The 22,766-nt window shown below is 41.3% G+C and overlaps 1 protein-coding gene across 2 annotated transcripts; it reads right to left on the bottom strand.

The window, feature by feature from the left end:
- Window positions 1-8,474: 8,474 nt before the first annotated feature.
- Window positions 8,475-22,761, bottom strand: PUS7L (pseudouridine synthase 7 like). 2 transcript variants are annotated; one of them, XM_086480477.1, is made up of 9 exons: window positions 22,746-22,761; window positions 21,015-21,914; window positions 20,199-20,358; window positions 16,629-16,824; window positions 14,864-14,962; window positions 13,242-13,323; window positions 11,493-11,770; window positions 9,762-9,815; window positions 8,475-9,126 (listed from the first exon to the last, which is right to left on the bottom strand). In XM_086480477.1, exons 2-9 carry the CDS (start codon window positions 21,910-21,912, stop codon window positions 8,803-8,805), a joined length of 2,091 nt encoding a protein of 696 aa, XP_086336603.1. In that variant the 5' UTR covers window positions 21,913-21,914; window positions 22,746-22,761; the 3' UTR covers window positions 8,475-8,802. The 2 variants fall into 2 exon arrangements, with proteins under 2 accessions (XP_086336603.1, XP_086336597.1); XM_086480471.1 differs by lacking the exon at window positions 22,746-22,761 and having other exon boundaries at window positions 21,015-21,912.
- Between the last annotated feature and the right edge of the window lie 5 nt (window positions 22,762-22,766).

Raw genomic sequence — 22,766 nt, 5'->3', positions numbered from 1 at the left:
AACGTTAGAGTCCATTTGAAGCTGGGAATGCTATAATCACGCTGGGGCTGCACTTGCAGTGAGATAGACCAAAATCATGCTTTTTATCCATTAGATTGTCTTTTATTTTAAACTGCCCCTTTAATCAGTGTGATCCTTGACAGCCCACACCCCACTTACTATATATTCCTTGCAGTATCTCAACTGGCTCCTGTCAGTCAAGCTGACAAGGATCTGACCCCAGGTCCTGATTGCAGCTAGTCGCTCCTGTGCCCACAAGGGCGTGCTTGCAGACTTGCATAGTCACTCACCCTTCTGTGCCACTGTTGCAAAACTATCTCTGACCTCATCAGTTTTGGAAACTCCCATGAATCGCAAGGCAGCATCAGATCAAGCCCATAAATGTATTTTTCTAAGTAACGTTGACTTCATTACTCCTCTCTACCCCAGCTTTTAAACTTTCTGAACTGCTATTTCAGAAACTGGTTTCCTTCTTTCAAGCAAAGGTAATAGGGGGTCAGTACATGTCACACTCTGAACTGATGTACATATACTGAGAAATACTAAGCTAAATGGGGCTATGACAATTTACACAAGCAGATCTAACCATTTATCTCTTACTGTCTTACTGACTTTCTCCTCCCGTATTATTCACTTCCCGACACTATTCTTTACAAGCACTGCTTCCTCCTCAGACCGTCTCTCCATTCCTGCCTTTCCCAATGCCACTCCAAGGAGTATCAGTCTTATCTATATATATATTTCATATAGCAGTCATCCCAGCCTCTAAAATAATCTCTTCTTCATGCTTCTCCTAAATGAGCTGTTGAAAGAATCCACCCCAAAAGTTTCTTTTTCATCTAGAAAATGATCTTACGCTGTTTTACACACCCTGAGATATATTTCCCCAACTTGGCTGCGAGAGGCTGTCTGAGTAGAAGAGAGGTGGAGGACTCTCAATCTTTAAGAGAGCTTTTTAATTTGATGGAGTATGTTGGGTTTTTACTCTTGGGAAAAACAAATAGATGAGAGTTCATTTACATTAACATTATAACATGTATCATATGCTATTCTGGGAGAATAAGTAACTGATGGGCTGCTTGAGGCATTGCTAAAACACCCAAGTGTGTGTTCAGGTGAAAATGTTGTGAAACAGAAAACTACTCTTTGCCTTGGACATGCTGGTAGGAGATAAGCCCTATCTGTATCAGGTGTCTAGCCAAGAATTAGGGCTTACAGGCAGTGTGAGATTGTGAACTCTGCCCTGCAGTTTTCCAGGATTTTTTTTGAGTAACACAGTTTAATAATTTGTCAGCCATTTCGCTAACAAGCATTATTTGCAAGGGGTAAAAGACATTGGCTTTACAAAGGAAGTGTTGGGATTAATTATATGGTCTGGTTGCAGCACGTATCACGTAAACAACGCATGCTGCAACCAGAGTTTTATGAGGGAGAAAATTTTTTGAGTGAGATGTTCTGTCAGGCGGCCATGCCACAGCCATAGCCCCAGCCAGGAGCAAGGCAGCTGGAGGCACTAGGGCAGCCCCAGGCCCAGGCATCCAGCTCTTCTTTGGGGGTGGCCATGGGCAGGGTGGGGGGAGTCCCAGCATGGGAGGATCAGGGCCAGTCAGGGCTGTGGGTGCCCTCAGGGCCCGGAGAGATTCGGCCCTGAATCTGAAGCACGTTCTGATTCCTAGCAGAAGGGCTCCATGCCTCCTTCCTGAAACTCCTTTCCCACAGGAAAAAATCATACCTTTTTAGATGCCTTGGTGGGATGGTTTTCAGCTGGGCTGTGTATCTAGATGATGCTAGATGACTTGACCAGAAACGCCTGGCTTTCCGCAGCATCTGATGTCTCCACTGGCAGGTTAGGGTGGAGGTAGGTATTGCCTTCCCTAGTCATTTTAATCTGTGCTAAGGAAGAATGGTGTGCATTGCTCCAGGGGGCAATTCCAGGTCTTTTGGCATGTTGTATCAGATCTTCCGGTATAAATTTAGGATTTAAAAAATTGCATCCTTAACTGATACAGTTAAGCCCAAACTTATACCCAAACTCTGAAAAGTGACATGTTGATTTAGCTGCTTAACTTGATTTTCTATGAGATGTTGTCTCCAAGGCTTGGGTTCTCAGCAGTGGTTAGGTATTCCCAAATGTCCTACTTAGCATATGCAAATCCTTGAGGAGTCTGAACTCCTTCACTAGCTCATTTCTGCTGTTGGGCACGTAGGAACTGAACTACATATTTCCTGGTTGTCCCATCCCAAACCTCTCATGCTCAGAAGCAAGATTCTCATTAGGGACAATCTTTCTCACAGCTCACCACTAGGACCTGAAAGACTGAACATGAGCGTGCAGCTGTGTCAGTCTCTCGCTGCAGAATAATCTGGTGACAACAGCACACAGATTCAAAGTCTTTTCCACCTCAATTAGAACTTGACCTTTTGTCTCCCATATTCAAATTTCAAGAAAGTCTTTCTCTTACTTTTGGTAAAAAATGTCATACTTTGACACTACCTTCATTAACAGTTACTTTTACAGGCTATAACTATGGTTAACAGGCTACGATGAAATACAGATTCTAATTTCTGCTTTGAACGGAGCAGAGTACAGATCCAAACCAAGATCTTTCAAAACCCATGAACGTTAGGCTAAAAAATACTCTCAGGTGGCACACCTTCTCAGGGTATTTCTCACACCTTCAACTCAATTTCAGATTACTGGTAACAACAGTATACATTTTCTGCAGTTATTCTATGACATAGTGGATATCTAAACTATTTAATTATATAGCTGTAAATTATATCCTTTATAAAGGAGATGAAAAAATGAGAGGAGGTGCAAGCCGATAAGCCAGAGAACTGTAACAGGCAAATCTATTACAGGATAGAAGTAGTGGACATCTGAAGATCTCCTGGGGAAGAGCTGACGTGGCTTCTCTAAAGCACTGCTTTAGAGCCTCCTTGGAGTTCAGTGGAGAGGTTAAGAGCTGCATGGAAATGCCTGCTGCAGCAGAGGTGGTGCACTTGAGCTCCCAGAAGGCACTTGACAAAGCTTGTCACCAAGCACCTTTAAGCAGTCACTGCATAAGCTGGAGGGCCCTGGAATGCCGTTCAGTGTGTGCATTAAGGGGTGGAGCACAGAGGTGACTGAGACTGATGATGGTACTGAGTTACTCAGGGTGGATAAGATAGAGTGTGAAGAACTGCAGAAGATCCTTACTATGCTAATGACAGGGGAATACAACGGCAGATGAAATTTGGAGTGTAGGCACATGCAAAGTGACTCACAGACAAAACAAATCCCAACTCCACACACAAAATAATGAGATTTTACCTGACTCCAGGGTGAAATCACCACTCCAGGTGGAATCTTGGGGTTAAATACCCAGTCCCATGAATACATTGCTTCAATGCTTGGGGAAGGACGTGTCAAAAAACAAATCACAGATTAAGCTACAGGACAAAACAAACATCACTGAGTCAGTGAAGAAATCCATGGTATAAATATGGAACTGTGTTCAGTTCTACATCACTCACCTCCAAAAGGGTATATTAAAAACCTGGAAAAGTTCACAGAAGGACAAGTATGGTAAGTATGGAGTAGCTTCCATAGGAGCACAGACTGCATAGCTGCCCAGCTGTAGTATGCAACTGATTTAGGGGACACATATGGGAAGCATACAAATGGCGGGGTACCAGGAGGATGGATAGGGATGAAGTCTTTACTATCCCTTGTATTGAAGTGCAAGAGCCAAGGATCACCAAATGAAGTCAGAAGGAGGCAGTTTAAAAAAAAAACAAAAACAAAAACAAAAGGTGGACCTTCATACAACAGGTAGCAAACATGGAACTCTGGGAAGAGGTTGAACATATTCAAGGGAAGATGAGAAATACGTGGGAAAGAAATCCATTGAGAGTTATTAAATAGCAAAACCACTCAGCCTCAGGAAATTGCCTGAACTGCAAATAGTTGGAGAATAAATATCATATAGGTTTCCCTTGATTTACTCTTTCCTATATGTCCACTGCTTTACCGCAAGTCACGGCTACTCACTGTTGCAGACAGGATAAGGTACAAGACTGAGCCTTGATCCAAACCACTGCAGTTGTAGAGCACTAAATCCAAATCCAGTTTAATTCTACGTATTTGTCTCTATATGATATCAATTTAAAAAAAAAATCACTAAATGATTCCTGTTGTGCTGTCACAAGTGAATAGTTTAGCCATGTATTATTAGAGTTCTGTTTATGCAGAGTTATGAAATTTGACTTATGAGCTCAACACAGATACTAATGATTTCAGTAGAGATGTGAATAGAGATGTGAAGGTAAAAAGACAAAGTGCCTTTTGCTGAGGGTGGGAGAGGTTGTCCTGGGGTTTTAAGTGCAGGAACATTCTGAAGACAGATAGAATCAATTATTTAAATCAGTCATTTCTAAAGCTAATTAAAAACCTTACTGTTCTAAGCACGTAGGAGATTTGTGTACAAGCTGCAAATCCATTTAAACTGCTGTAATATAAAATTCTGACCTGCTAAGCCGAATGAAGTAACTTTGGATGATGCAAACATCTGACTTGATTGGTTTTGTCTTCCTTGCAAACACAACATTCTCAGAAAATGTCCACGTAAGCAAGGTTTTTGGTGTGACAGAAACAGATGAACATACTGGAGCACTGAAGCCTCTGTGCTTACACGTGTGGTTCAGTGATTTAACTTTGGCACAAATGTTGCCTAGGCTCCAGAACAGAATGAACCCACATATAGGGTTTGAAGCTGTCCAAATGACCAGCCTCTCATTTGGATCCCTGTTCCTCCATTTGGATGCAAAGTGGACTCGGGATGCAGCTGGAGCCCACTTTCTGGTTTCATCTCCTCTAAAAGGAATCTAGACTTGAACCAGTGGGCTGCAAGGCACGGCTGCGGACTGAAAGAAAGGAAAGCGTTAATAGTTTCTCAGCTTGTTCCCATGAGCTTTTATTACGGGCAGAAGTTCTGCAAGAGAAAGGAAAGGAGGTTTGTGCTCATCAGCTGGGTGTAAGAGGTCAAATCACCAGCTGACAGGCACTGGCACTAAGAGAGGAGTTAATGAAGTTTTAATGAGTGAGCTGGGCCAATAATGACACATCTACCTGGGTTCCAAACTGACTTTATGATAGGAATGTAATTTTAAGCCATCTCATTCTGAAAGATCTGAAAACTTGTGCATTCTCATTGAAGATAATACTAGCTGTCAAATTTGTAGTGAATTAAATGTAACAGGATTTCACAGATTAAGAACATTTGCATTTTTCCCATTCAAATGCCCAATTATCTATCATCTGTGCTGAAAAAATCAACTGGCTATTGAACTTAAACCCCCTTTTGTTAGAAACAGAATCAGAGACTTGTCTTCATTAGTATTAGCAAAGTGCTTTAAGTCTTATCAGGAAAGGATGGTAGCAATAGATGTGCTTAGTAAGTTGACAGATGACTAACACATCAGTCTCTTCCTTAAACTCAGATCAGTGCACAATGATAATCTTCTTTTCTAAATGCAGGGGCACAGATGTTTTGCTTATATAGATTATACTTAGGGAGCTGAACACTGCACTCATACAAAACTCTCTAAATTCAACTGTTCATGTACACAGTCCCACAAAATAGCTGCTAGGATTACGAGAATGAATTGCAAATAAATGCCCACTGAAATAAGGATGATGTTTACCATATAAACACTCTTAATAGCTAACCTGACTTTTCCCTACTAGAACATTTCTACTATAGGAATTTAACCCATGGACACACATAATTAGCTCTTTCACCTTAAAGTTGCTGAAAGAATGATTTGCTTAAGAAGATTAGTCCTTTTAGTGTTCAATAGCAGTACTGACAAATGAGCCCCAAATGATTATAAGGGAACTCTTTTAACACCATCTTCTGTTCTTTTATTTTAAAATAGCATGCCTTTCAGTCAAAACCCTTTTAATCTGACCTTTTGTGTTTTTCCAAATCAAGGCTCAACTTTTAATACTTTCTGTATTCAAATCTTGCATGTGATGAGATGGTTTTCAAGGCTGTTTTGAGCCACATCGAAGACGACCACAATAGCCTCTTTAAATAGAACTTCAGCGCTAATTTATTTCTTCTGGTCATTGTAACTGCATCCAGCTTCCTATCTGCACTGGAGCACTTTACCATGTCAGTGGTGACAGGACAACTCTTTTTGAGCTGTGCTGTACCAAAACGACTTGAGTTAAAAATAATTCTCCAGAAGAGGGATAATTTAAGGGCAGGTGGAAGACAGAAGAGGTGATACTGAAAAGCAAAGATAGGAACAAAGCTGTCTCAGACGGGTTGTGGCAAGGAAATGGATTTTTTCAGTTTGGCTGAATACCATAAACTTGAGGTGTAGAGTAAGCACCACAACGGAGCAAGCATCGTAAGTTGCCTACAGTGGCTCTGTAGCTATTGTTTGCACAACAGTCCATTTTCCCATATAAAAGCTAAGGGTCAAATTTTTAATTACTTAGACAGACTTACAGAGTAATCCTCTTATTTAAGGCAGTGAATTTCCTGGAACTTTCATTGCTACATAGTTTTATATAAGCATTGAAATCATGTGAATCATATTTCTATATTTCTATTTTTCCTATTCCTGTAATTCTAGGTCTATTTATCAGCCTTGGGAGATTTATCTTACTCAACAGTTAGCAACAACTGAAAGACTGATGCCATAAACAGAATTCAATTTATAATACTAATTCTTGCTCAGTAAAAACGACTAGACTTTTCTATTTTAGTTTTAAGTCATACTGCCATCTACAGATTGAATAAACACTTGCAATACTCTGCTTAGGCTAACACGGTAATCCAGGTTTGAAGAGATTTCCAGTCTCTAGTCCAATTGCCTCCACAAAACAGGGTTGCCTCTGAGCTCAGGCCAGGTTGCTCAGAGCTCTACCCCATTTGGTCTTGGAAGCTTCCTCAGATGGAGACTGTACAGCCTCTAGGCAGCCTGTTACACTGCCTGACTGTCCTCACAGGGAAAAAGTGTTTCCTTTCAACCAATCTGAATCTCCCATTTCAATTTATGCTCATTGTCACACACCACTATGAAGAGCCTGGCTCCATCTTCTTGCTAACCTCCCCATAGGTACTGGGGAGCTGCTGTTGGTTCCCCACGCAAGCCGTCTCTTCTCCAGGTTGAAAAAAAACAGTTCCTTCAGCCTCTCCTCAAACGGCAAGTTGTCCAGTCCCCAAACAGCTTGGAGGCCTGTGGCTGAACTTGCTCCAGTTTTTTGATGACTTTCTTGTGCTGGGGATCAAAACTGGATGTAGAAGTTAAATGTGGTCTAACTGCTGAAAAATGGGACATAATCCCTTCCTTTGATGTACTGGCTGTGTCCCTACTAACACATCCTAGGGGCCTGCTGGTCATCCTTGCTGCCAAGGGGCATGGCTGGCCCATGTTCTGCTGCCCGTCGGGCCCCCACGGCTGCTCCCGCAGAGCTGCTCCCCAGCCTGGGATGCTGCAGGGGTGCTTCTTTCCCAGGGGTAGCACTTTGCGTTTGCCCTTGCTGAATGCCGTAAGGTTTCAGCTGGCCTGTTCCTCCAGCGTGTCCAGGTTGCCCTGAATGGCAGCCTGATCCTCCAGAGTATCCATATGTTCCCTTAATTTGGTGTCATCTGCAGATTCAATGAAGGTGAACTCCATCCCCTCCTCCAGGTCACTGTCAAAGACATTAAACAGGATGGGGCCCAGGAGAGACCCCAGCAGTACTCACCCCGGGTAGGGTATGGCCCATGAACCACTACTCTCCAAGCCACATCATCCAATCACATTTTACCCGTCTGGTTGTCCACCCATCCAGACCATAATGCCTTAACTTGATTTCAAGTGTTGTAGGACAGTGTCAAATGCCTTGCTAAAGTCAAGGTAAATGGCATTTTCTGCTCTCTCCTTTTCCACAAATCCACTCATTTTATCACAGTTAACGGCTTTTTTAATTTTTTTTAAATTAAGAAAAAAATAGAAAAGCTTTTTTCCAGGGATGCTTCCATTAATAGTTTTTTTGCTACCATAAGGCTTCACAGTAACAGGAATAGAGCCTGCATCCTGTAAACAATAAAACAGGGTCTTGGTTTTATTAGAAATGGTTTTGCAGTTATGTTAATTACTCACTTTGTCTTGATGAGCTTATTTGAATAGGCACTAACTAACAGCTATGCACTTCTTAATCCTGGAATCCTTAGCATTAACTTCAGTTGGCGGATTCATCAACTGTCTGATAAAGTATCAGATGACTTGTCACTGTTGACTCAGGACTTCTACCTTTTAACACCTAGTGCCTGAACACAGAAAAACACAATGTATTTAGTGAACCTCAGTACAGCAGCTTTTCAGTGGGATACCTGTAGGCTGCAAACTGTAAAATTACTGCTTGAACAGCATTTAGTATAAACCATTTTTTAAAAAATTATTATGAAATAAAAGATACATTGGTTTGCTGCAAACATTTTTCCAGGATTTTATTTTGCAAGTCAGATGTCTATGCAAATATGAAATTCATGCTTGCAGCCCATGGTTTAAGTTCTGTTAGACCTGTCTGGCATAACACCTAGTGTTACTCCAATGCATCCAAGGGTTTGCATTTAGGGTCTGGAATGTTTTTGGAACGTTCCAAAGGATTTTAGTGGGTTTTTTTCCTAATCGGTATGAATCTCAATCTACAAATTTTTCCTGTTCCTGGCTTGAACCTGTTATTCTCCCTTATTTTTGTTGCATTATACACAAAATATCACCATTGTATAATACTTCTGCAATCTTTCATTAACTGGAATCTTAAAAGTCACATTTCATTATTTCTCTCAGACAGACTGTTGCATAACACGAAGGATCAAGGTCAAACGATATATGAAGAGAGACTTCTGATTCTTTCAGATGGCTGTCTTCAATTTTGATTTCTTTTTCACCACCTTCCAAAAAATACGACAGATTCTGAACATTTTTCAAAATGGGTCTGTAGCATCCTGGTATATTCAGCTGTAATGGAGACACTCTGAATTTGCACATGTGCAGCTCATCCTTAGAAAGTCTTTCATGGTACCATTGCCCAACTTTATTACTGGGATACTTGATACTGTGTCCCACCATTGGAAGAACCACCTTCAAAAAAAACCAAAACAACAAACATTTTTTAAATAAACCCCACCAAATCCACTTTAAAGGAATGCAATTACAATTTTAAATGTCTAAATCTTGTGTTTTGGGGCCTGAAATAATAAAACAGCAGCTTTTCTTGTGAAATAAAGCTGTGCAAGGCAGGTATCTTGAATGTAGTTAAAGCAGAAAAAAAATAATCAATGTATCAGGATTCCTAAAACAAACTAGAAACATACTAACATGAATTTCCTTGCTTGTTGGGAAAGATACAGTAATAAAGACATTAAGTTGCCTATGTGAGACTTCACAACTATGCGCTCTGAACCTTCAAAAATTAGAATGTCAACTGCTCTTCAATGTTTTTCCCAACAGACTGAAAAAATTTTGAGTATTTACATTCAACTTCAAGATAAATATTGCCATACTGCAAATGACACTGTACTTATTTCCATCACAAAGTAAATATTCTTTCCTCCTGTTTGTTATGAGAGTGGAGATTAGATAACATGTGTTTTCTTTAATGTGCATTCTGGCACGGAAGAAGACCGCACCAGTTAATTTAATGACATTACTTTTAAAACAAAACATTTTAATCATATAAAGAGATCAACGACTCAGAATTTTTCATACAGACTTACTTGGTTTATAGAGTATTTGTTAGCTGACTCTTCTGGAGCAGTCACTACATGAGCCTGACAAGACATTTAAGAAGTTAAGAAAAAAAAAAATATTAAAAAATAAAACATACACTTAATTTTAGGAATTATACACTGTACTCCCAAACTCGTAAAGGATCCTAAGATTATTTGACTACTATAAGGACAGTAATCTATTTCAGGTATAAAAAATAGTAGAGATGCTTAATATAAAGTAATTTCTTTACTGATGCTACCACTAATTAGCAAACTATCACTCTAAATTCATATTCTTCGAATGTGAAGTTAACTGTGCCAATGCAATCTTGTGCTACCTCAGCAAAAGGAAAAATACTAAGAAAATTTTTTTATAGTAAATAGGAATATATCTATATTAAACTCAATAACTCAACACTGAATTTGATACCTCTGCTTTTCATTTTATTTGATCTACTTGTTTTATTAACATTCACTCTCAAAAATATTATTGAAGAAAAATCACAATGGAAACAGAAGCCACTCTACAGGGACTGGAGTTTATTCAGTAACCTTTCAAAGTTGTGAGATGTTCACCCAAAACAAATGAGATACATTCTGCCTATGCATACACCTGGTTACTATCCAGTAAAACACTGCAACATTCTATGCTTTACTTTATCAGGAGAAAGATATAATCATAGAATTATTTAGGTTGGAATAGACCCTTAAGATCGAGTCCAGCCTAAACCTAGCACTGCCAAGTCCACCACTAAACCATGTCCCTAAGCACCATGTCTACATGTCTTTTGAACACCTCCAGGGATGGTGACTCAACCACTTCCCCGGGCAGCCTGTTCCAATGCTTGACAACCCTTTCAGTAAACAAATTTTTCCCTATGTCTAATCTAAACCTCCCCTGGCACAACGTGAGGCCATTTCCTCTTGTCCTAGCACTTGTTACTGGGGAGAAGAGACTCAATTGCTTCCACAATAAGAAAAAGGTATGCTAATCCTGAAAGAAGTGACGGCTCTCAGATGGACAAGCCCTGAGACCAGGGTGACAAGCACCAGCCACTCCACTGCTGGCTTCTGCTCATTGGCTCACCCATGGCTGCATGCACAGCACCCAGGCTGTGGGCAAGCAGAAGCACTCCCTTGCCCTTTACTACTTTCCCAAGAAGACTGCTGCATTTTTGAACAGCTGCTAACAGTTTAGACCCACCATCAATCTGTTTTAATTGCCCAAATAAGTGAAATTGTGCTAAGCATGCTCTGACTGTATAGCTGCAATGAGATTACCAGTTCAGTCTAAGGCCACCTTTCACCATGGGCTTACATTCCTGGTCTGAAGGTCTGAACTGGTGAGCAAGACTTAGATCTGCACTGACTGATAATACAGGCACACCCAGAGTCCACTCTGAAGGTTTCCCCTAGTCAGATCCTAAGAGCACTATATACCATGCAGGCTAAATTCCTACATATATCAATTCCGACATTCTGCTCCTGCTTCTCACTTGAACAAAAGGAACAGTAAAAACAGATAAAAGCTGCTAATATACATCTAACTAATACACCTATTTATGGTAAACCAAAAATTCTACATCACTATTTTCACCTTTGTCACTAATATGAAATATTTTAATGAATGAACCAAAATAAAAGCATTAGAGTATGTCTGAATATGTATTCAAGTGCATTAAGGTGGGTTTGTTTTGTTTTGTTTTTTTTTACAAGAACTATTTTGTGGAGACTCACCTTGTCATTCAGGGAAACGCTTTCATCATTTTCTTCTGATAAGACAAGATCACCCTCAACAACTTTTGAACCGTAAATCTTCAGCCTATACGATGCTGCTTCATTCCAAATTTTACTGCAATAAGCATGGACATAGAATATGCGCATGGAATGAGGAATATTGAGCCATCCTTTGGTACAACCTTCATGATTCACACCATAGCGATTTAAAGCTCGTAGCAACATCTTCTCTCTCACTTTAAATTCTGGCAGCATCATGAGCGCGCCCTTTGCATCTTCTGAGATAAACAAAAATAACCATGTCAGTAATCCCTGATTTTTCAACTACTACCTGTCAGGAAAAAATACACTTAAGAAGATGAAATAATCAGGTAGAGAAAAATGGTGTCAGTCTAACCTCTTTATGCTGACTTTTCCCTCAATATGTCATGTTAGACAAACTTCATCTTGTATGCCTACCAACACAGTCCCATGAATTCTATTCTATTTCATGCAGTATAAACTAAAGTAGCTGTCATTCAGTTATTCAGTCCAGTTTGCATTTTATTTTATTTTTTTTTTAGAAACTTACTTCATCACTCCGAAGTTTTTTTTAGATCAGGTAACTCAAAGTGAAAACCAAGCTATAAAAGAACGTTAAACCTTCACTTCACATCATTTGAGAATGTGTATTTCATAGGGGGTAAAAAAACCCTGTCTTTATTTTAAAGGTACAAATTGCATTGGCCGCTGGGAAGTCTGAGCTTCAATCAAGATGAAATACATTTAATCAGATTTGTACTACATAATATAAATGTAATATATTTCAAATTTTATTGTTTACATATTTTTTCATTACAAGTGATTATCTGACAAAGCCTTTTGCATAGCCTTTTACCTTTTGCTTTCAGGAAGAGGCAAGCAGCTGTTTTCAGGGTCCACATTAATGTCTTTCCGTGCATCATACAGCAACGTACAGCACAGAACGATTCATCTTATCTTTTTTGTGAAATGAAACAGCTGTTTCTCTTGAAGCTATATTTCACAGTTTTCTGTCAATCTACAGTGATAAGCAGGCTAATAGATGTGGAATATTTGAAAAGAAAAAATACGTTTGAAGTGGAGAGCAACTCCCAATTTTTAGTTTTAGAGAGAAAGTTAAATTGAATTATAAAAATAATAAATATGACAAACAGCATATTTTACTCAGCACACTTATGCCTTTGACATATTTTGTTGAAATTAGTTCAAGACAGAAAGAAGGTAGATCACGGGAAAGCATGGAAAAAATACATAATTAAAGAGATGTACAAGCAAAGCCCAAACACACAAAAAAACAAGAGTTAAGATTGTTGTAGAAATCTCAGAAAATTACATGCTCACACGTGTTAAGTGCTCAGTATGAGCTGGGTGCCTTGCTCCTGTGTACTTCCTTTATTAGGGAGGAGAAGTTTTTATTCCAAAAGCAGACAGATGGAAGGAGGCTAAAGCTACTTTGATACAATTACCTTAGTCTTTTCCAGCATTATGCTATACAGTGTTTGTTTCCTCTGTCTTGCACCTGAAGTACATTAATTCTCCATTAGTTTGCACATTTAGGGCCTCACCCTTATCTAATTTTTAACTGTGCAGCTCTACTGAGATCTGCAGAATAAGCTGTAAGTGGTATAAAGCCATAGCAGAACAAAAAGTATCTCTCTGCGCAGCAACACCTTACTCCCTCACAATACCGACCCTGAAGAAATACATAGACAATTTGACTGGACATACCAGTTTGAAGAAAGTATCTTTTTGCGTTGTTTACAGGGTCATCAGTATCTTCCGGTGTGAAGAATAACTTCACAGCTTTCACCTTTAAAGAACAATATTAATAATTTATATTTTCTTGCATTTAAATATAACTAACTGTAACTAAAAAGACTATCATGCATCTAATTCTGTGCTAACATATTCCGCAAGCTCTCAAAATTATATCAGTTCTTTAAGGTTGAAGTCAAATCTTCCCTCTCACAGAAGACGCCACGAACAGCAAAACAATGTGGTGTGTTCCTTCTCAGACTAAAGAAAGGTTTTAGTCACACAGAAGACAGCTTTCAAAGCTCTATGAGAAATTAGTCCACTCTTCTTGAATGTCCAGCTAGAACTCCTTCACTGTGTAATGCCATCATTCTAGCCTGAACAGGAAGCTTCCTTCTTTTCCTCCCGCACGTTTCATGCAAAATTTAGACCGAACACTTTCCACAGTTTCACACAGAGGGACAACAATCTTTCCTATTTTTATACTGGTCCGTAATAGGTTAGATGACTCTGTGACAGGGCCAGCACTACACTAACCTCTGCTACTTGAACACCAGTGGAGCCACACAGTTTGCTAGCACTTACACCAATCTGTGACATCTGGTTCTTGTCCTCCGCTGTATTGGACTGTGCAAGCACTTACTGGCACATTTTTAATATAAATAGTTAGTTCCTACATGTTTTAAATTAAAAAGTAACCGAGCTAAGACAAGAGATTTAGAACATTACTCTTTAGGGAGTGGCACCTGATGCCAACTGCTAGCGTACCAGAATTCAGATACATTAACAGTAACTTTTATGGCCTGCCCTCGTATCTTGACTCTTCTTGTATTTGGAGGATAAGTTTTCCTGACTTTTCTCAGAATCAAAACAAGATTAGAAGAAAAGGATATTCCAAGCATTCATTTGACTTTGTAGTGTCGGATTCTGTTTTAGACCTGTGCCACGTACTACACCATACGCATTGAAAAGTATATGACTCCTATCTTATGAATTATTACTTAAGAAATAAGCTCTCCTTAGCTTACATGGGAGCAGTCACTCAGAACCAAGAGTTTGGGAAAGTGGCCAAGGAATAATGGAAAGCAGTAATCTCTTCTATATAGCAGATGAATTACTGTGGTATTGAAAAAACAAATCCTTTCCTAAGATTCTATGCAGTATCTTGTAACATTTTTAACAAGTATACAGACCCCCAGCAGCATAAAGAGGCTACAAGCTAAGAGGCAATCAGGACCATGAATAAACTTTATATAAGGATTGCTTCACTTCAGTGTTCAAACCTTGTATGGAATGCAGCCACTTCTCTGACAAGCAGCATGATGACAATCACAATCACATACCAACCATAGACAGAAAAATCACTTCTGAACTATTTGAAGCTGCACCTGCTGTTTAAAAAAGATTTTTTGATTCAATATGAAGATCTTCAGGCTTATGTTGTCAAAACTGAGCAGGCAATTACTTCCAGCACACATATGGGTTTACTTCCCAAACGAAATCGTTCACCGAGAAGGCCAACTCCAGACCAGACACTGCAACAGTAATGTGATGATAACTTGACAGTAACTACTTAAACTAAAAAATTAAAATACCATCTTTTCATTCAGTAAAGCCAATCCTATTTGATCTGTCTGAACATTTTGTCCTTGTCCAAATCGTTGAGGTCCATAGTAATTTACAAAACCTTTTGTCTAGAACAATAAAGAATAAATATGTTAAAAGCATGAAAGTACCATGTACAATTAGTAAGACTGAGTATACAACACGCATACATCCACATTTACATCCAAAATGCACACAAACTGGGTTTTTAATCAGAAGTAAAACATAACAAAATAGTAACTCATGATTCATTACAATATTTTAGCATCTAATTTAGAAAAATCTAAAAAGACAATCAAGTTCTACTATTGTCTTCACTTAAAAAAAATAGGTAAATGAAACAAAATTATTTGCAGATAATTAATTATTATAAATGCAACTAGAGGTTAAGTCAAAGTCATAGAGCGTTTTATATGCACCAAACTATGAAATCTCTACTCAAGCAAATGCGGCATAGCACAGGTAATGAACTAACCACTGTTGGACATTTTTTCTTAAAAATACTAATCTTTTTTCACATGAGATCATTTGTTTTATTATTATTACAATAGTAAAGACCAGGAGTGAGCACTTCCGCTAACTGGGATCTTAAGTCTCCTGGTGAGTTCTAGGTCACGTGTGGGCAGTAAAATCACAGCCATGGGACCCAATGAGAACATCCTTTTCTAGAAAACAGTAAGCGTGCATGGAGTAGACAAGCGAAAAAAATATGGTATCTGTTTTGGAAATGGTTATTCAGTTCAAATTATATAACCTTGCTTTGGACATCCATAGCTCCCAGATGCGATTTAGTTTTCATGGAAGATGAAAAATCCATATTTTGGATTAACATACATGCTGGTTTTGTCACTCATCATCTGACCAGTAAGCTAAATCTAATAAAGCAAGACACAGAGTCATACGAGTTTATGTTCATTTTCCAAACAGCAAAACAAAAAAAAAAAGTCAGATGGAGCAGAGAGAGAGAAATGCACTAAAGTACCAGTTGAATGCTTTTTTCAACAATAAAATTAACTCCCAGAATACATGTAATGTATTTAGCTTTTTCACACTATTTTCATTCAAGTCTTTATTCCTGGATTAATTTTCTTAAAATAATTTGTATTACAGTTATTACTGACAAAGATAGAGCAAGAAAATTACTGCTATACAAAACACCTAAATTTTTTCCTTTCCATGATTTGCTTTCACTTTTCTCAGTGCTTTAAGAATGTCTGATACGATGGGGTTTTCTTTGGGGGCTAAGGATAACAGCAGTCAAAAACTACTGAATTTCAGGGGATGCTCTTTCTCTGCTGCCAAAATTTCACAGGTATTTATGCCCAGAGCCAACCATACGTGTTCCTCACACGACCAAAAAAAAGCTGGCACATGTAACTATACTCTTTGACCCTGTCAGCTGCCACAGTGAAACACATCACTTCAGTTGGCCTTGGGTCTGTGCAGCAATAGCTCATATATCCATACTCATTTGCTCCCACATTTCCCATCTGTCTTGCCGCACCACTCTGGGGCCTGCAGTCTGCAGCACAGAATTAATTCACTTATAGTCCCTCCTTGGAAGGCAGCTTTACTCCTGATTCCTTAAGTAACGCAGGAGAGACAAAATAGCAAGAAGCATCAAAACTGGGAAACAGTGCCACTATTGTGCTACTACAAGCACTTTCTTTACAAGTACTTTTTTTTTTTTTTTTTATTATTCACTGCGTAGAATTAAAACTCTGGTCATTATTGGCAACCATGAGGCTTTTTTACCTCAACATTTTCCATTGCTTCAGATATTCTCTCTTTCAAATCTGCAGAAGAGTCATGACTGTGGTGTTTGAGATCTCTCACAACTATATCAAAGTGATTGCCCTTCAGCTGACCAAGTCTAAGGTGCTGGCATGCTGAATGTATGTTGTGTATTCTCATGCCCTTTTTTTCCATTTTGCTTCCAATTTCTTTCAACCTGCATAAATAATTGGGAGAAATTATGAACCATCCTCTACTAAAGCTATCCAACTTACAATAAATGTCTTCCTCACCTTTGCACTAGAATTAAAAACACTTAAAAAAAAAGGAATTTAAAACAGATTATTACAAGAAAACCAAATCAAATGCAGAGATAGAAGTCTTAAAATTTAGTTACAGTCCACAAATACCTTTTCAATGTTTGCTTCATTTGCACTTACACTCTGTAGCTCGACAGATATTGGATAAAGAAGCAATTCATTGAACTTTCTCAAGGCAACTGCACTGAACTTTGCATTTTTTATTGAAAAACAAGTAAATTACTCTTTAGTCCTAAAAATCTGCTTTTCATTAATTTTTTTTTTTTTTTAAAAAAAAAGAAAAAGAAAAAATAATGTGCTCTAGCAGACTCCAAAACACAACTGCTCTCTCTTGGTCAGCCTTAACAAAAACAAACTCAGTGCACTGATTCTCTGGATATGCTTGCACATGCTTGTAATTGGAAACACAGCTGACAGTTCAAGTATTTGCCCTTTAAAGTATCCACTCAATCTCTTTGTTCCTACGTGTATGTAATAGTCATTCAAATAAAAGGAAACTTTCAGCATAAGGCCTTACATTCTAAGCAATATTTTAATAACTTTATAAATTATTTATTTATAAAAGTTGTTTATTTTCTTTATTGTGGCAGTGGCTTGGAAGCATTTAACTATTTTGCATAATAATTTAAATATTAATGCGAAGTTTTGCTACTTATCACAGATTGGTAGGGGCTGGAAGGCACCTCTGGAGATCACCTAGCCCAATCCCCCTGCCAAAGCAGGTTCACCTACAGCAGGTTGCACAGGATCGCATCCAGGTGGGTTTTGTATATCTCCAGGGAAGGAGCCTCCACAACCTCCCTGGGCAGCCTCTTCCAGTGCCCCACTACCCTCACAGTAAAGAATTTCTTCCTCATATCTAATCTAAATCTCCCCTCTTTCAGTTTGAAGCTGTTACCCCTCGTCCTATCACTACACTCCCTGATAAAGAGTCCCTCCCCACCTTTCCTGTGGGCCCCCTTTAAGTACCAGAAGGCTGCTATACCGTCTCCCCGGAGCCTTCTCTTCTCCAGGCTGAACAACCCCAACTCTCTCAGCCTGTCCTCACAGGGGAGGTGCTCCAGCCCCCTGATCATCTTCATGGCCCTCCTCTGGACTTGCTCGAGCAGGTCCATGTCTGTCTTGTGCTGAGAGGCCCCAGAGCTGGACACAGCACTGCAGGTGGGCTCTCACCAGAGCAGAGGGGGAGAATCACCTCCCTCGACCTGCTGGCCACGCTGCTTTTGATGCAGCCCAGGATGCGATTTGCTTTCTGGACTGTTAGCACATACTGCTGGCTCATATTCAGCTTTTCATCCACCAGCACCCCCAAGTACTTTTCCACAGGGCTGCTCTCTATCCACTCATCACCCAGCCTGTATCTGTGCTCAGGATTGTCCTGACCCACGTGCAGGACCTCGCACTTCATAGAATCGTAGAATTGGCCTTCGTTGAACTTCATGAGGTTTGCATGGGCCCACCTCTCCAGCCTGTCAAGGTCCCTCTGGATGCCCTCCCTTCCCTCCGGTGTGTTGACCGCACCACACAGCTTGGTGTCATCGGCAAACTTGCTGAGGGTGCACTCAATGCCACTGTCCATGTGGCTGGCAAAGATGTTAAATAGCACCGGTCCCAATACTGACCCCTGAGGAATGCCACTCGTCGCTGGTCTCTACTTGGATACTGATCCGTTGACTGTGACTCTTGGAGTGCAACCATCCAGCCAACTCCTGATCCACTGAGTGGTCCATCTGTCAAATCCACCTCTTTCCAGTTTAGAGACAAGGATGTCATGTGGGACAGTGTCAAATGCTTCATCCAAGTCCAGGTAGATGACATCGGTTGCTTCTCCCTTATCCACCAAAGTTGCAACCCCATCATAGAAAGACACCAAATTTTTCAGGCATGATTTACCCTTAGTGAAGCCATGTTGGCTGTCACCAATCACCTCCTCATTTTCCGTGTGCCCCAGCATTGTTTGTAGGAGGATTCGCTCCATGATCTTGACAGGCACAGAGGTGAGACTGACTGGCCTGTAGTTCCCCGGGTCTTCCTTTTTTCCCTTTTTAAATATGGGGGTTATGTTTCTTCTTTTCCAGTCAGCGGGAACTTCACCAGACTGCCACGACTTCTCAAATGTGATTGATAGCGGCTTAGACACTTCATCCACCAGTTCCCTCAGGACCTGCAGACGCATCTCATCAGGTCTCACGAACTTTTGCACCTTCAGGTCTCAAACCTGATCCTCTCTTACAGTGGGTGGTCCTTCATTCTGCCAGTCCCTGCCTTTGCCTTCTGCAACTTGGGCAGTGTGGCTGGAGCACTTGCCAGTGAAGACTGAGGCAAAAAAGTCATTGAATACGCCAGCCTTTTCCATAGCTGGGTAGCCAAGTCTCCTGTTTCCTTCCAGAGAGGGCCCACATTATCTAGAGTCTTCCTTTTATCACCAACGTACCTATAGAAGCGATAGAAATAGCAAAAAATTGCTGGAGTCAACACAATAACATATTACTTCCTCAGCTTTAACCTTCTAGTGTTTTTTTGTCTTAGCCATAAAGCACACTTCACAAATAAAGCAAATAAGTTATGGTTTTGACTCCAGCAATTTTTTACTGTTTCTATGGCAGAACCTAATATGAATTTTTTACCCACTGAATTGGCTACAGAGACAAACAAAAATGAGGAATGGAAAGACACATCTTGTATTATTGACACGTTATTCAGAATGTATTTTCTGTCCTCAGGTTTGGTGATATCTTCTTTATTTAGTCTCATGTTTCTAAACTGGACAATACAACAGCAGTTGATACTTAACACTCAAAGACAGCTATCACATGTCAAAAATTATTTACTTTGGTTTTGTAGCTGTATAAAGCTTTTAAGTTGTTGTCTGTGAACCATAAGACAATACTTTGACAGTACGTGGAAACCTGTTGCATCATGTATTACAGGCTCTTCTCAGTTCCAGCTAGTGGCTGGTATTTAAGAAATTGTAAAGTGGGTCCCATGAGCATGAATTGGAAGGATACTGTCCCAGATGATACAGTATATTTGTATCAGGAAAAAATATAGAGAAAGGCAAGACTCTTCTTTAAATTTCAACACTGGGGGACTTCAGCGCTAAGCTGTATACTCCCTAAAGCCAGAAAATAATTAAAGCCATTTCCACTGTGCTGTAATACAGGAGAAGGGAAGACACATCAATCAGAACATTTCAGAAGATCGCACAATATTGATACTTATTAACATATAAAAATACGTGCTAAACTTAAGGCACCCAGATTGTAAGTACCTTTCAGGAGTCACCTTCTTCACAACCATGGGTTGGTAAGTAATTGCCTTCTTATCTTTGATGCCAGTGTAACTGAAGTCTGAAGGAAGAACACCAAGTTCAGCAGCCAAGAAGCCAATTGCTTCTAGGGTTTCTAGATTTTCTTTCTGAAGAGTGAAAGCTGAAAGAAAGATCACAGAACTATTTGGAATTTGCACTTCTAAACCATATATGTTCTGCCATGGCAGATGGATGGGTTCTTCCCTTCAAACTATAATAGCAAGGAAACTGCAAAGAAACAGTCCTCCCACCCCACAAAACTAAAGGAAATGGGACTTTTTCAGTATTGAAAGAGAAAAATAAAGTAAACAGAGCTCTTGGAACAACCAGAAACCCCCGCTGCCTTTAAAAATATTACATGATAAAATGCAACACAATTCAATGAACACATATTGACTTACTGCTAGAAACATTGTCTACAGCAGAAACCAACTGCTTTAAGGAATGAGATCGTAAATCAAATTTGACCTTGTCCAACACCTAGATGCACCTTCTACTTTCAAGAGACAGCTAGCACACAGTGAATAACCAGAGTTAGTGCTACAACCAAAAGAACTGTAACCATTATCATGGAACAGTTGATGTCAAATCACTGCAGTAACTTGATTCATCCAACTCATTCTCCAGTGATGTAACTACACTGCATTAGTAATGATTTATTTCAGCATAAACAATGGGTCAACCAGGCCTATATATCATATATAAATGATTCCAAGTTTCAATCTTACTAAAGAACACCATAATACTTGACACTTTCACCAAAAATGTAATACTTACCTGTATAAAGTTCTTGTTTTTCCTGGAAACCACCAGCAGACCTTTTTCTGGACCAACATTTTTCTCGAAATCGTACCATTATTGACATATTTGGCTGATCATTGTCATCTGTCACAGTAAAAGACTTTGTTTCTAAAAGTTTTCCAAATTTTCTGTTGATAAAGTGGTGAACTACTTTTCTATGCTCTTTGTTTCCATCAGGCTCAAAAGAAAACGTAGAATTTTCTAGCTTTGCATCTAAAAATTTAAAGAAATCACTTGTTTCCTTTTCGGTCACTAACTGACAAAGTTCTCTGTAATCAGCATTTCCTTTTACAATCATTTCATTGTCTTTCGTAACAGTGACTAGAAAGGGGAATTCCTGCCTAATAGCACTGTGTAAATCAGCTCGATCTTTCTTGTCCAACACAGGTCCCAGCGAGAACTCCCCGGTGCCAGCGCCAGCGTTATTTTCCGAGTCCCACGCATCCTTCAGATCACAGGCAAACTTGTTGAGCAGTTCCCTCACGGGCTTCCCCAGTAGGGAATCCAACATACTGCCCTCCTCGGGGCCAGACTTCAGCGCAGGTTCTCCCTCCGGCTGGTTTGTGTCAGGGGATGCAGCAGGGCCGCCTCCCGCCGGGCTCGGGTCACGCTCCGCAGGCCTGGGCCCACCGCTGCCGCCACAGCCCTCGGCACACGGGGCGGGAGGCTCCGCTCTCGGCTTTTTGGGCGGCTGCGGGCAGGGGCTGCTCCGCTCTGCCGGCGCTTCGCTGCTTGTCTGGAGCGGCTCCGCCCGGGTATCCCTAAGGAAGTGTTCGGGCACCTCGATTTCGGTCACTACGAAGTCACTCGGTGAGTTTTTGATAGTACCGCGGAAGCCAGTGTGATCAGTCACGTAACTGAAGGAAGGCAGCATGGCTCCCGCCTCCCCCTGCTCCCGGCCAGACACCCCGGCACCTGCGGGGGAGGAAACAAAAAAAAAGCGGGGGGGGGGGAAATATCAACTGCTACAGGGAGAGGCTGCTGAAAGGCAAGCAGGGAAGGAAGGAAGGAGGGAGGGAAGGCGGGAAGGCACGCAGGCAGGGAGGGAGGGAGGGCGGTTGGTTACGGGCCGGTTCGACGGCACAGCCACGCGGGGCGGGACCGCCAGGGGGCGCCAGGACCCACCCTGTCCTCGGCGGAGAAGGGGCCCAAGGACGGTACCAACTCCTGCAGGGGCGCGGGGAAACAGAGCAAGGGACACACACACCCCCCCTCCGGACAGCCATGGGGCGTGCCGGAGAGGGCGGGGCATCTCTCCGGCAGCCTATGGGGGAAGCTTCCGCTTTCTCCTTACCGAACCGCCGTCTCCCTGCCGGTGACGCCAGCACCGTCTGAAGTTGAGTCCCTCCCTCTTAAAGGGGAAGTGAGGCAGTGGGAACGCCTGGCGTGAAGCAAGGCGCGCGGGGAGGGTCGTGGGCGCCGCCGTCAGGAGGCGACGGGGGTCGGCGGCGAGACGAGACGAGGCGAGCTGGGGTGGGGTGGGGTGAGGCGGCTCCCGCCGCCGGTTGGGGCCGGGGGAGGGTCGCTCGCCTACCGGGGAGAGTGGGCGGGAGCCGCGGGGCGGCCCCGGGCGGGCTCGCTGGGCGGCCGGGCCGCGGCTGGCGGAGGCGGGGGGCGGGGGCGGCGCGGGTGGTGCCGGGCAGGGCGCGGAGTAGCTGCGGTGCCGGGTGTGACGCCGGGAGTGACGCCGTGCCGGCTTCCCGCAGCCCCGGCGGACCTCCCCGGCAG

Source organism: Leptosomus discolor, chromosome 1 (genome assembly GCF_034619465.1).
Source record: "Leptosomus discolor isolate bLepDis1 chromosome 1, bLepDis1.hap2, whole genome shotgun sequence".
Classification (NCBI taxonomy): Eukaryota; Metazoa; Chordata; class Aves; order Leptosomiformes; family Leptosomidae; genus Leptosomus; species Leptosomus discolor.
This window is presented reverse-complemented; position numbering and strand designations above follow the sequence as displayed.